Genomic DNA, 15,354 nt, shown 5'->3' with positions numbered 1-15,354 from the left:
TTGCAAAAGTAATACTTGGGTACGCTAGATGACATTTCTACTAGAAGGCAAGAATATTCATTGCATTGTTTTGGTGTCGTCCTTAGTAAAAGAAATGTGATTGTGAATGCATCGATTCGATTGGAGGTTGAAACATTGAATTTAGATTTGTATTCTTTTAATTTATTATATCGTTGATGATATAGTTAACTATGACGCTTAACATGTCGACCCGGTCTTCTAATACATTGAGTATGGACTTTGATAATCGAACCAGGTTTGTTGTCCTTTGGCCTTACGTATTGTCTTGCTAAGCAATTTTGGAATAGCTTTTTTATTTTTTGTGTAGTAGCATTTGATATTTATATAACAACCTAAATTAGTAATTTTAGCATTATCATCAAAAATATGTATTAAATTGGACTAGATGAGAGTACCATTAAACCATTTTGTGGGTATCACTAGAGTATGTGCTATTTTAAAAGTTTATAATATAGAAGCGTAAATGCTCGTTTTATTGCTATACATATATAAAATCAATAATGTGTATGACTTTCTTGTGTTAGATATGAAATAGAATTGTTATGTACATGTTATTTTTTAATGCTTTTGGAATACTGTAATCCTTCCTTCACAGGTGTTCCTTTATAGCCTGTTAAGGATTATTAATCAGTCACATAAAGACACTCATTTGTTTAATGCACTAAGCTTGATGTCTTATGCCTGCTGGTCTATTCTGCATCTTCTTCTACTAATTTTCTTTGTCTGTTTTATTTGAATCAATTTACACTATAACTCCCATTATGGCTTACGCATTGTATGCATTATGTTTTTTTCATATTTACATTATCAACTTTTTGTACCAAGTCTTATTATTTTGCAGCATGCAACTCATAGTTTTCCTTCTACCTCTGCATCTGTCCATTCCTTTTTTCTGTTTCAACTTCTTGTTTCTATCTTTCATGAGAAATGTCTAAAGTGCCATCAGTAATAGCACTTGTCAAATGCTCATCATGTCTGCTTGTTTGCGAAATGTTCAGCACTACCTTACTGCAGTTTTACTGCAGAATTTTTATTCAAAACTTTATGGAACACAGTAGAAAGCTGGATAAGTCATCACTTTCTTGAATTATCATTTTAATTGCAAACAAGTGAACTTTTTACATGCCTATATTTGCCGCATAATATTGTTGCCTCTCTGTTAACATTTGTTGGCAAAGTCTATTGAACCATTCATGTAACAAAACTACTTTAAAATTTCTGTTGTCAAATGAAGCCAGTTTTGATGACGTTCCTGTAGGCTGCTAAACATCAAATGTCTTTTGTCCAAATCTAATAACCAATAGCCTTTTTCAACTATTCAATTGCACCTGTTAGTGCGACTCACCTGTTAGTGTGGTTCACCTGTTGATGTGACTCAACTGTTGGTGTGGTTCGGCTGCTTATGTGACTCACCTGTTGGTTTGACTCACCCTTTGATGTGGTTCACATGTTAATGTGGTTCACCCGATGATGTGACTCACCCGTTGATGTGACTCATCTATTGGTGTGGTTAACTTGTTGGTGTGACTCACCATAGTTGTAAAAAATTTTAAGATTTGTAAGTTTTTCATTACGTCTCCTTGACTTCTTTGTTTTCTCAAACTACTTCTATCTACCCTCAATGAATCTGATAGCTAACATCTTCTATTCTAACTTCTCATCTTTAACTTTGTTATATTACCAACTCTTAGTCTAATTCAGCTGGCTCTAGTCTTTGTAGACTTCCTTCTGACAAGACTATTATTATTATTCATCATGCACAGTCTGCTTTTGCTTCGGCCTAAACATTTGCTTATCTGATTTTATAATAAATATTGACATTCATCAGATTGAGATAAAACTTTCTATAAAGGTTTTTGCAATCAATGCCATTTAATTGTTTACTCTCTGCGCGAAACTGTCTTTATTCTTATATACTGCTGAAAGCACTTCTTATTTGTCTCCCTTACTTACTAAAGCTAATATATGGCGGACGGGTTTTATTCTTTTATCAAGTATTCACGCCTTCAAGTTATAGATTTACTGCTTTATTGCAGTGCTAACAAATCAAAGTTCATCAAAGACAGAGTTACTCATGTCGGAAAATCATTTGGCAGCCTTTGTGAGGACTTTGGTGGTCTCGCCAGAAAAAATGGAAAACTGAGAGATAAGCGTAAGACTACCAATTGCTCATCATTGTCTTATTATCCTTCATTATTATTGTTTCTATTCATTGAATACTTGAAGATTCATTACATTAACGTTTTGTAAAATTCAGCCGTTGGAAATTTTATTTTCCACATGTGTTTGCACATTAAAGACAACAGGTTTTTGTTGTTAAAAGCGTGTCACCTGCTCCCAATCTGTTTTCTCATTGGTCGGTGTGTAGTTGTTACTAGTAAGATGGTAGGAGATTATTTATTCTGCACGTGAACACTGATAATAAAGAAGTAGCCATTACCGTTGTAACGAGCGCAACTGTCTATATTTATTTGACGTCCTTTAACACAAAACCCGGAGGTACACAACTCCTAGTATTATACAATGCAGTGTAACATAACACGAATATAGCACATCTCCTTTCCTAAGTATGTTTGAAGCAATGAGTAAAACAGATGCCTTTAAAATGAGTAAAACCAAACATGAGTAACAAAGTGATATGACTAACATGACTAGCAAGGGAAATGCACTAAGTACTGTAAGCAACTAGCTACAAAATGAATAACATATAAAAGCCATAATCTGACTGACTGGCGATGCCTAGCATTCTTCAATCAGTCGACGTGGCGGTCTGATTGTACGACGAGGTCTCGAAGTCGTAGGCGTGCTATCCATACTTTGGGCACAACTTGACAGAGAACTGTGTGAATCCGGATTGTCAGGTATTGAATTGTCAGTATTGGTCGGAGAGTCAATAAGTGCTGTTCGGTTTCGGCGAATCTTGCTACCTGCAGATACTATGTACGTGCGGTTAGGTAACACCTCTTTCACTTGTCCATATCGTTGTAAATCACGTACAAATACGGGGCTACCTTTTCGTAGAATAGGCAACTCTTTAACCTGTTGTGATCGGTCATGTCGCTCTTTCATTTTCACCTTGTATTCCTCATTGACAGACTGGAACGCTTTGTGATCTACCTGGCTGGTTGTGTGATAGTGAATTTGAGCAACCTGTGTACGAAGACTACGGTTCATAAGCAACTCAGCGGGCGATCTTCCTCCATGTATCGGCAATGTACGATAAGCTAGAAGTCCTAGGTACAAATCTCCAGATTTCTGAAGTATGGACTTTATAGTCTTAACCATTCGTTCTGCAGCACCGTTGGCTCTGGGATACATAGGCGATGAAGTCACACTTTGAAACTTGTATTTTTTTGCAAAGTCTCTAAAATCTTGTGAAGAATATTGTGGTCCATTATCAGACAGAACCATTTCGGGTACTCCGTGCCTGGCAAAAATGCTTTTCATCTGGTTGATTACACTTTTGCTGCTTTCATTGGGTAGTAGGGCTACCTCTGGGTATCGAGAGTAGTAGTCAGTCACGAGTAGATAAGGCTTTCTATTGTGATAAAATAAGTCGGTGCCTACTATCTGCCATGGTCGGCTAGGAGTGGCTGTAGGTAGTAAAGGTTCTTTAGTGACAGGAGCGGTCTCTTTACATACCCTGCAGTTTTTAATCATTTCCTCTATCTCTCGTGCCATGTCTGGCCACCAAACGCATCGACGTGCTCTCTCGGTACATTTATTTAATCCTAAATGCCCTTCATGCAGGTTGGCTAAAGTTTCCAGACGTTCTGTTTGTGGAATAATTATGCGGTTTTGATAAGTCAACAAATCATTGCACAGTGTAATATACCCTCTGCTTTCAAAGTATGGTTTGATTATGGAATCGATACTGGACAAATAGTGTGGCCACCCAGAGTTTCCGTACTTCTTGACCTGGCACATCACTTCGTCCGCTTCTTGAGACAGCCTAAGCTTTTCGACACGCATATCTGTGCTTGGCATGAGCATAGCTTGACGAGAATACATGTCTACTTCTTCTACAAATAGAGTATCATTCTCTGTGGGAATGGCGCACGGGTATCTCGACACTGCATCAGCAGAAACATTCTCCTTACCGGGAATATGCTTTATCTGGTATTTGAAACGTATTAGTCTTAGCCTGAATCGTTGTATTCGAGCTGGCAGTTTACTGATTTCCTGATCTCCAAGCAGTGACACTAAAGGTTTGTGGTCGGTCTCTATAGTAAGGTCAAGTATACCAATGATATATCGAGCAAACCTTTCTGCGGCCCAAGTAACTCCCAATGCCTCCTTCTCTATTACGGCATATTTACGCTCAGTTTCGGACAGAGATCGGCTTGCGGCAGCTACTAGTCGACGGGTGCCATCTGACTGTTTCTGACTCAAAACAGCTCCTAACCCGTAGTCGGACGCATCCGTTGACAAATATGTCTCTTTATTTGGGTCATACGGGGCAAGAACCGGTGTAGATTTAAACTCCTCTTTGAGACGATCAAACGCTTTTTGCTGGGAATCATTCCATATCCAACAACTCTTTTTGCACAAGAGCTCTCGGAGCGGTTGGCTGATATGCGCTACAGCAGAACTAAACTTGCCATATTGGTTGACTATGCCTAGGAAGCTCCTAACATCACGTACAAACGTTGGTGTCGGAAAGTCAAGCAATGCAGATATTCTTTCACCTGCGTGAATACCACTAGCGTCAATGCGATACCCTAAATACTCTACCGACGTTTTCTTTAGAGCACACTTGGCATGATTTAACGTCAGACCTGCGTCGTGCATGCGGCGTAGCACTTGCGATAAACGGGAGTTATGCTCTCTCTCGTCCTTACCCATCACTAATACATCATCCATATGTACTACGACACCTGCGATGCCTTCTAATATTTTTGTCATTTCTCTGCAGAATATCTCTGGAGCTGATTTTAGTCCAAATGGCAATTTACGGTAGTAAAAACGTCCAAATGGTGTCAAGAAAGTGGTGAGATGTTGGGATTTGGCAGACAATGGTATTTGCCAAAATCCACAGTTGGCATCTAGTTTTGAAAATATGTGACCACCATTAAGTTTTGACAGACTGTCCTCGACGGTTGCCATGGGAAAAACTTCACGTCGTACGTACTTATTTAGCTGTGTAAAGTCTGTACAGATACGAACACTGTCCTGTTTAGGTACAACGACCATCGGTGCACACCATTCCGTAGGCTGTTTCGCTTCTACAATAACGCCTAAAGATTTCATACGCTCCAACTCGAACTTAGTTTTGTCAAGTAATGGAAAGGGTACGGCTCGTGGCACGAATATACTGTACGGCTTGGCATCGTCAGTCAGTCTGATCTCACATTCAGTCTTTACAGCTCCTAGACCCTGAAAAAGTCTTTTATCAACAAAATTATCAACACCATTTGCAAAATCATCAACATTATCAACATTACAGGCAAGCAAACCAAGACTTTGACATGCAGATTTGCTCAATAGGTTCACATCTTGATTACGCACAACGTAAATTGTTTCTGATATAGATTTGTTACCATATATAAGAATTGCATCAGTTTGACCAATACAAGGTATTTCTAAGTTACCAGGACCTCTTAGTCTCTTAGTATTGGGCTGCAATGGAGCGGATATAGCATTTGGTCCACACACAGTTGCTGCAGCACCAGAATCTAGTTTAAATGTTGCTGTATTGGTATGTCCCTGTATGTCAATGGCTAGTTTGGCCATCCATGGTTTACTACCATTTCTATCGCTGTTCTTGATTTCTCCAGTAAACAGCTCGACTTCAGTCACAGATTTTCCAGAGAAGCACATTTGCTTCCAATGACCTCTCCTGCCACATGCAGTACAAGTAGATCTCAAAGCTGGGCAGGAGTCTCTGGAATGTGGGGCTTTTCCACAGCGTTTACATCGGTCTTTAGGGATAGATGAGGCAACCCTATTATTTGCAGAAGTGTTGTCAAAGCTATTGGCGTGTCCTTGGGTTGTCGGCCTGTGTCTAATATTACCAGTATTCGATGATTTGTGTCCTTTTAAGTAAGAGTTTCGGTTTGAGCTAGATGTGTCATTCTTTCGGCTATGTTGTGGCTGTTGTGAACTGAATTTGTTGGCATGTACATCTACAGCTGATCCCCTGACTACTGACTGTGCTTGTTTAGCTGATTCAAAGCGTCTAGCTATCATCACTGCGTCATCTAGCGTCAGATCTGCATCGGCTTGTAGTTTTTCACTCAACTTGTCTTCAGTAACGCCCACTACTAATCTGTCACGTATTAGCTCTTCCCGTAGATCTCTATAGTCACAAAACTCGGCTTGGCGATATAGATTGTGAATAAACACATCTATAGAATCACTACCTTGTGTCAGTTTGTTGAATTTAGCTCTCTCAACAATGAGATTTCTCCTAACTCCGAAGTATTGATTGAATGCATCGATCACAGAATCGTAGTCAGTTTCTTCTATTCCACGGCTAAGCACTACATCCTCTGCTTGCTCCCCTAACGTATAAATAAGAGTGTTAATCTGTTCACGCTGAGGTCTAGTATCCAAACCACTCGCTTCTCTATACCTCCTCCATCTACTATACCATCTCGTCCAACCGGCAGGTTCGGCAAAGTCAAATTTGTCAGGTGGATACAGCTTGGGTGCAGAATAATGCACTCTTAATGGCTCCACCGTTTGTTCATCGGCATCACCGGCTTCCCCCTCTTCGTCAGACATGATACAAACACCGCTGCCACCATGTGTAGTTGTTACTAGTTAGATGGTAGGAGATTATTTATTCTGCACGTGAACACTGATAATAAAGAAGTAGCCATTACCGTTGTAACGAGCGCAACTGTCTATATTTATTTGACGTCCTTTAACCCAAAACCCGGAGGTACACAACTCCTAGTATTATACAATGCAGTGTAACATAACACGAATATAGCACAGTCGGTATACTGTGAAAACTGCAAGATAAGAATGATTTCAAGGATGCGCATAAATCTAGGAGTCTTATTGAGTAATTAAGATGGATTAATATCAAGTTTTTTTAGATAATTTCCATTAATAAATCTGACGATGTCATAGTGTTTGCGTGTTTGTATACTCTTTGCATTTCCATATTTTTTGGCTAATTTCATTGAAATTTTATGCGCATTAGCTTTGTGCCTTTTGTCAGGAAGCTAAAAATCTTTGGTTTTACAATTTGTCTAGTTTTTGATAACCAGCTTCTTAACACTTACCTGCAGACACTTTTCTGTGGACTATCTGATTAAACATGAAATAAACCCTGGACATTGCCGGGCTTAATTCTAGTTAGTTTTAAAAAATGTGATGCGAAAGACGTTTTTTTCTTTTCTAATTCCTCTTGCCTCGTTTTGATTTTAGTCTGAGTTCTTCCGTCTCTTGTGTTTACAGAAGATGAGTTGTGCAGACATCTTATGGAATATTCTGAGCAAGTTAGCTACAACAGTTCAAGCAAGGCAGCTGTTGAACAAGTCTCAAAAGATCTGGCCTGCTGCGGCGACTATCAGGACTGCTTGGTGAGTACACACATTACTTATACTCTGTTCAGGTGCAATGGAAGACTAATGCCTGAACTATCATGCAGCGTTTATCTCAACATCATCAGCTGTTTCAGGTTTTCAATTAACTGGACTGTCACAGAGGCGGTTTTTAATCATGGGACCACCTACGAATTTTACCGTGTTCGTTGTCATTTATGGCATGAGCTCACTTTCTTTATTATCTCAGACCGTACATACTGCACATATTTGAGAAGCAAGTTTTGTAGACACTCTGTATGCCACTAAAAGTATTCTCAAGAACTATGATTTATTTATTAGCCACCCATGTTATTCTATCTTTCGATTGACAATAAGGACTAGCCAACTAAATATTAAGAGATTGCTAATACTCCAAAGGCTACCAATTTACTTTAAATAAAATGGAAAAGTAAACTACCTCTAACATTACCTTTTGAATCAACTAGCTGATTGACCTCAAAATGAAGCTAGTCCATGTAGTCCTAACTATTGTCATAAACTTCTCTCTGGATTTTTAACAGTTTTTACCAACTTTTATTTAGGTCAAAAGACTGGAGAGTCATGTGGTCGAACCTCTTATGATATTTGATGACGTCATCAAGAACTCTCGGGTATTCCACACTTTATTAATAGTACAGAGATAGATCTCAAAGTTTAAGTTTTGGGCTTAATGGCAGGTTTATACATGTACATGTAGGTTGGTAGCACGTTCCATTAGTTAAGTTGACCTTAGTGTACATGTATAGGAGTAAGCTGTACTATTCTTTGTATTTAATTGGGCACAATTTGGAGTTGTCTCGACATTATTAAACGCCTTCGTATTATGATATCTATGACTCAGTCAGCTAGTGCTATTGTAGTTCTTTATGGAATCTTTCTTTAAAATCAGAGCTTCCAAAAATCACCAGATGATTCAATATTGCGAATATTATTATTATTATCTAAAAAACATTCTTTTTTTCAAAAAAAAAATTTTTTGCTAATATTTTTTGTGTATTTTAACTTAAAAACTGTTTTGCATTTGTGACGATTAGATACATTAATTTCATGAATGGTCGTGCGCGTGGAAGGCTATAGAATGAGCTTATTATAAGATTAGAAGGCTCGAGCATTTTAGTTCCAGTATCTTTCACTCTGAAAATTGTCAGGTGTGAGATAAATCGCCATTACATTATTATGTCGTTTATACAATTGGCAATATCTCTTTAAATTGTAGCTATTTTCAAATCATCTTCCTTAAAATCGCCACCAAATGATTAAGTTGCCATATCGTGAAGTTCTGTTTAGAATACTCTAAGCTTTTTAATTTAATTTGTGTGAAGTCATTTGCGTGGTTTGTCATCACTATGAGGTCAAACATAGTTCTTGGAATACAAATTTACTCTTTCGTTGTCGCTGACTTCTTCTACGACCCTGAAATGTGACAGGACTATGTTTCTACTGTTTTCCATTCAGGAGGAAATACAGAGTGCGTTCAATGCTTATGACAAGGAGCAGAAAAGCAAGAAGGCGGTAGATACAATGAGAGAGAGGAACCCGAGTGACAGACATAAGCTGGTTTGGATACATATGATTTCTTAAACAATGTGTTCCGTGATGAGCATTACCGCTTCTTTCTCGACTGTTGCTGCTATATTCTTGTCTAACACAAAATAAACGATAAATCCCGCGCAATGTTGGATGACCACCGAGCCATTTAAGTCTACACTCTGTTCCATACTTTTCTGTTACAAATTTACAGTGGAAGGGTCAGCACTATCGTTTTCTCTCAATATTTTGTGCTGGCTGGCAGAGGCTGATCAGAAAACTAACAAGAATAAAACTTAGCTGTTTTCTAAAAAGTTTTCTTGAATTATTCATAAATGTGTCATGGCTGTTTGTTCTATTACACATACTAGAGAGTACTAGCATTAGCAAAATTTCTTTCAGTTTCAATGCAAATTGCTTTCATGACATCAATCCATGAATGAGTTAATTGAGTACATTGTCCTTAAACCATAACTGCCACGAACAACTTTTATCGTATTTACTAGGTAAATCAGACATGCTGATTCCGATTTTGTAATCAAAATAAAGATTAGGCCACTAACTTTCAGAGTAATAAAGGATTTTTTATAGCGTTTTAATATCGGTCTCGAAAACAACACGATCGGCATAACAAGCTCCGCCCATAAATACTTGACGTAACCTAGCTTTTTAGGAACAGAAGTTACGTAGAGGTGTTTAGACCGATTTAGAATAATAGAGATGGGTGTTTTAAAATCTATTAATATCTAAATCCAGCTTTAAAAATAATAACAGTCTTTTCTGAAAGGTAGATAAGCTATGTAGCATTGCATATTTAAAAAGCGCGATAACAACGCTAGCTTGTGATAAAACCGCGCTTTTTGAGCTCATTTTTCTCGGCGTCCAGCCCATTTAAACGTCATGTAACAAGCTGCGAGCAATTTTAAATAGTTTATATCCCTTTCATAAAAAACTGAAATTATTTTACAGGCTGGATTTAGATAATAATGGGTTTTAAGACACCCATCTCTATTATTCTAAATCGGGCTAAACTTTCCTAACTTCCTTTTCTGAAAAAGCTAGGTTTCGTCACTTATTTATGGGCGGAGCTTGTAATGCCGATTGTGTTGTTTTCGAAACGGATATTGAAACGCTTTAAAAAAGCCTAAATGACTTTGAAGGTTAGTGGACTAATCTTTATTTTGAGTACAAAATCGGAATCAGCGTGTCTGATTTACCTAGAAAATACAATAAAAGTTGTTCGTGACAGTTATGGTTTAAGGCATGCGAATCCTGACTCTCCTGTTTATAATCAGATAGATTGTGGCACATTCATATTAATGTTCTAATATTGATAATTGAGCCCGGTATTGCTCAATTAGCATGTACCCGTTAAATAAACCCGGTATTGCTTGAAGTGGACATGCTTTTGCCCGTTAAATAAACCATAGTTAGTATGTTCTTATTACTCTTCTCTCGCGTGCATGTGGTGCACAGGGCTTCGGTGGGAGTTGAGCGCAAGATAGATCTGCATTGTAATGATATTGAGTCTGGATTTTATCAACCCTTGTTTTTTATCTTATTTTTAAATCCTTGTTTATGAAAATATTGCAATATAACTTATTACAGTAGACTAGTACACAGACAGTCTAGTCTCTCGTGAGAGAGATCGTCAGGTGTGATGACTATATCTACATCCTGTATGATGCAATTTTTTCCCAACACCCAACCGTGACCACAGACAGACAAACAGACTCTCATGGCAGATATTCCACATAGCAGGGGCCTGCAATCAAACCGACACGCGAAACTGCGAGCATTGATCAATGATGTCACGTCTCTTTGTACTTGTGCTTTCTTGACTGAAAACTCTTCTCTATCTGCAGACATTCTTTATCTAATAGATATGTTTCATCTATCTTTATCTAACCTCACTTTGTCAGTGTGTGTGTCTGTCTGTAAGTCCAGGTAAATGTTATGCATTTCCACATTTATTAGCTGATTTCATCGAAACTTCACACTTATGCACTCCAAGCCTTCCGCCAGGTCGCTAAATTATTTGGTTTCAAAACTCTGTCTAGTTCCTGAAATTCAGCCTCTTAAACACCCACCTGCAGACTATCGGAATGAAAATGGAAAAATCATGCACAACGCATGGCTTATCGCTAGTTTTTGATAGTTTAAAATTTGTTTCTGTTTATAGTATTACTGATAACTATTAATTTGCCTCTGACTATCACATAAGCTCTAAGTCAAAGAGAATCCAACTCTGACATGTAAACTGTCAGACATAAAGTTGTCAATTATTTTTAGAACCAAGCTGAAACTGAGCTGCACAAAGCACAGGTGCATGCTTCAAGGAGTGCCAAGGCACTCGAGGAAGCCATTGACACATTCGAGGAGAAAAAACTCACTGACCTCAAGGTAAGAATTTTTTCCATGATTACATAAGTGTGTACGTACCTCTACGGATAAATGTAAAATATACTCAGATTCCATAAAGTGCTAGTATAGTGACACCTGGGTGTGTCGTTGCGGAAGTGCTACGCTGGGCCAACACGCAAATATCGTTTCGTAGTAGTATCGCGGCATTATAATAGAGCGATGGTTGTGTGACACTTCAAGGCAAGGCCTATGTCTGCATATAAAATAACAGGACAGTAAAACCTACGTACACGCTCAGGTGAGACCGTCATTGGTCAGTAAGGCCATTTCTATGATGCAAAGATGGCACATCACATGGGTATTTTACTTCTAAACAGTGACACTGAATCGTGACAGAATGAGAGCGACACAGCTGTTTCCATGTTGGCATTGCAGCGCAGTATAGAGTAGAGTATGACTCACTATGCTATCATTATATGGCAACTTGGTAATAGTCAGACACACATATTTTGGGATTTATTTATGTGGCTTTGATGACTCTTGTTTGTCAAGATTGAATGTGCTGACAGAAAGTGCTCTTGTTAAAATGCTTCTCATCTAAATGAAGCTCTGACAGTAATTGTATAAACCGAATAATTTTATCTGTAATTAGAAAACTTTATACTCTACCACATGTGCTTCTCGTGTTTCAGAATACCCTGGGTAACTACATTAGGATTCACATGTCCTACCATGCCAAGTGCCTCGAATCACTAACTAAATCATACAAAAGTCTTGCGGTGATGGACCCCGAGGTGGACTTAGAGGTAACAGTGATATCCGACTATATTTTGAGGCTGTGACTAGTTGTTGTATAGGTTTTACACGTGACAGACATACAGTTGCATTCTAGGATCATGTTGCTTGTTGTATATGTGACATACAGCTGTATTCTAGGGCCATGTTGCTTGTTGTCATTGTACATGCTGCCTGGGTTGTTCATTATATTTACAATCAGTGATTGAGTAATAAGATAATTCTATTCCTTGTAAAGTTTCTTGAACGATGAACTATAGTAAAGCCAATATAATAGAGTGATCTATGAATCAATTTTTCCACGGATTACTCTATGAGTTTTTTACTTCTGTATTTTAAATGCTTTTTTAAAGCTGTTTGTTTAATGAGTGACCTTCTTGCACAAAGTTCTAAGCTTTCTGTTCTAATTTGATTATTATAAATTATCTAATATAGAGATTCCCCGGGTTATGACGGTTTTGGTTTACGCTGTAGCGAGATTACGAACGCGAGTTCTTAAAAATACAAAAAATCATATTAAGCACCATTCCGTCTTATGTCATGTGAGTCGGAAGCAGTGTAAACCATTGCAAACTAGCGTATAGTATGCAGCAAACTAATACCCTTTGTTGTGGCTATGTTAATTAGTTTCAGTAAAATGCCATTTTGGTTGGGTGCATCATCTTATTAAAATTTACTTTAGTTCATGCGGTATAGGAGTGTTTCCTCTCGTTCTAATAAATTAATTTTTTATATTATTTGTTACATTTTATTATAGTACAATAGTTTACACCATATATAAAGTAATTTATTTATGTTTGACTTATGTTGAATTTTGGGTTATGCCGCATCGTGAGAATGAATCAATGTCGTAAGTCGAGAATGCTCTGTATATTTATAAATTAAAATGCTTTTGACATGTTGCATAAGTCAGCCAATACTACTGTCCTTGCTCAATATCCCAAACCAAATAAAGAATTGCACAGCAACTTCTCAATTCAAAGGCTTTCACAAACTGTAAGCATGCCTCTTATGTCTATAGGAGTTTAGAAACATTCTACACCCTACGAGTGCGATTGAGCGGCAGCAGATGATTAGAAGTGTGGGTGGCAGAGGGTCCCATCAGTCCTTAACTTCACAGAGATCAGAGCAAGGCCTGAGATCCGGAGGCAGTAGGTCAGCGACTCCTAAACCGACTATATCTAAGTCGACACCTACTAGTAAGATAGATATGTTTACTGCCCAAGGAGCGAGACCAACCGCTAGCAGCAAACAATCACCTGCTCACAAAGCATCACCTGCCAAGCCTTCCATGAGGGTGAGAATTGGTTTGATGCATTCTCATTGTTTGGAAATACATGTAACTCTTTATACTACAAGGTCACTTATTACATTAACATTATATAACAGCGTATTAACATCGTTATATAATAGTTAGTACAACTGTACCATCCGCAATAACATCTTATAACAATGTTAATACGTATCTAGTCATGCTTGAAAACAATTCTACCAGATATACTAATGGGTCGTCTTCTCTTTGTATCTTGTGTAGTAGAACAATTTCAACTAATTTCAGCGAATGAACCTGATCTCATCATTTTAGGTAAGCCACATTCTACAAACAGCTAATTGATGTTTGTAAGGCCCTTTTTAAGATATTTGTTACAGTATTGTCTGCTCTTACAAATTGACTGTTATTTAATTGTTTTTAATTACCTTCAATTATTATGTCCTATGATATCATAAATAATTGAAGTTTAAACATTTTGGAATTATACATACAGTAACCTTTTTTTGTTGTTTCGACATTATTTATTTCCTTTAAGTTTAGTCCAAGTATAATATCAGTATTTGACTTTCACAGGGACTTTCCTTCATTATTCAGAATCCATAACCTCAGACAGGAGAAGACAAGTTCTTATGTATGCAAACAGCATCTTTAATACCTGTAGTTCATTAGTAAATCGCTTGCACACAGTCGACGTGATTTAGCTCAGTTCATGCTCTGTATATGCAATATTTGATATGCATTAATGTCTGTGCATTTTTACAAGCGATATGAAGAACTCAAAAGTGATCAGATTTTTCAGCTGCCAGCCTTTGATATTACCACATTTACAATAGAGCACTAGCCGCATTGGTGGGTGGTCATCAGAACGTGTTATAATTGCATTGCTTAGAAGCCTTAGATCATGCGACTTCTATAAGGGGTCAAAGACTCACTCTATACGCTTCGTAATGTCATTTCTATAGACTTTAATAGATATCCTATGGCTAGTCACAATAGATGTTAGACAATGTGAAAATAATAGTAGGTAGTTGATTGTCTATTCATACTATGTAGCTATCACCTTGATGTCTATGTCTAGGATGCCTATGTCCTATCTCTAAGAATCTTACATCTACTACCAAGTTCCCTATGTCTAGGATTCCTATGTCCTATCTCAAAGATTCTTACGTTTATTTCCAAGTTGTCTATATCTAGGATTCCTATGTCTAATATTTCTACAATTCTCCTATAGGTCAACGATTATGTAAGCGATTCTGATGATGTATCAGACTCTGAATCTGGATCTGAACTAGAGGATGCATCACCAACCTACGCAACCATCGATAAAAGGAGAAAATAGATTCACTAGGAATTGGTTTTGTTTGAAAACTCTATCTTCACAGCAACACTGCATTACTTTTTCACTTCCTATCTTAGCATGTGCCTCTCAGGAAATAAGTCTGTGGTTCTAGGCTTGTTGCCCACAGTCAAACCCGTCCATTTATATAGATCCTGTTGCATTTAGTTCGTATTTTTCTCTGAGAATTATAAATTCACGGATTACTGTCACTTTCTTACTTATTCGAGTTTGCTGTGTGCGCTTTTGTTTTATGGTTTTAGTAATTACGTGTTGCCTTTTCTGTCAACTGCCACTTTGGTCTTGTTTTAATAGAAGCTCTCTATTAGCCACCTGCCTGGGGTCGTCATTGCTCACTTGCTACGTACAATCAGCGCATGTTAGTAGCACCTGTGCTTGTTTTTCATCTCTATGAGCTGGTTTCAAATCCGTGATTAAGAGTGTTTTGTGACACCACGCTGATGGAGATTCTCTCAATGCCATACACAACACTAATAGCA

At 37.8% G+C, this 15,354-nt stretch overlaps 1 protein-coding gene across 1 annotated transcript; it reads left to right on the top strand.

The window, feature by feature from the left end:
- The first annotated feature begins 81 nt into the window (after positions 1-81).
- Positions 82-15,177, top strand: LOC137406308 (CBY1-interacting BAR domain-containing protein 1-A-like). The gene is made up of 9 exons (XM_068092863.1): positions 82-256; positions 2,058-2,173; positions 7,432-7,556; positions 8,102-8,170; positions 9,015-9,116; positions 11,379-11,489; positions 12,143-12,256; positions 13,267-13,542; positions 14,750-15,177. The coding sequence occupies exons 1-9, from the start codon at positions 192-194 to the stop codon at positions 14,855-14,857; spliced, it is 1,086 nt and encodes a 361-aa protein (XP_067948964.1). The 5' UTR covers positions 82-191; the 3' UTR covers positions 14,858-15,177.
- The last annotated feature ends 177 nt before the right edge of the window (positions 15,178-15,354 follow it).

The sequence above is a fragment of the Watersipora subatra genome, chromosome 10 (assembly GCF_963576615.1).
Source record: "Watersipora subatra chromosome 10, tzWatSuba1.1, whole genome shotgun sequence".
In the NCBI taxonomy this organism is placed as follows: domain Eukaryota; kingdom Metazoa; phylum Bryozoa; class Gymnolaemata; order Cheilostomatida; family Watersiporidae; genus Watersipora; species Watersipora subatra.
Note: the sequence above shows the minus strand (reverse complement) of the source record. Positions and strands in the feature narration are given on the sequence as shown.

What these genes read in the sequence shown, in the direction of transcription:
- LOC137406308 (XM_068092863.1), top strand. Translation starts at nt 192, where the DNA reads ATGACGCTTAACATGTCGACCCGGTCTTCTAATACATTGAGTATGGAC. An exon ending in GACTTTGATAATCGAACCAG is followed by an intron (nt 257 to 2,057) that starts GTTTGTTGTCCT and finishes GCTTTATTGCAG; the next exon opens with TGCTAACAAATCAAAGTTCA. An exon ending in ACGTCATCAAGAACTCTCGG is followed by an intron (nt 8,171 to 9,014) that starts GTATTCCACACT and finishes TTTTCCATTCAG; the next exon opens with GAGGAAATACAGAGTGCGTT.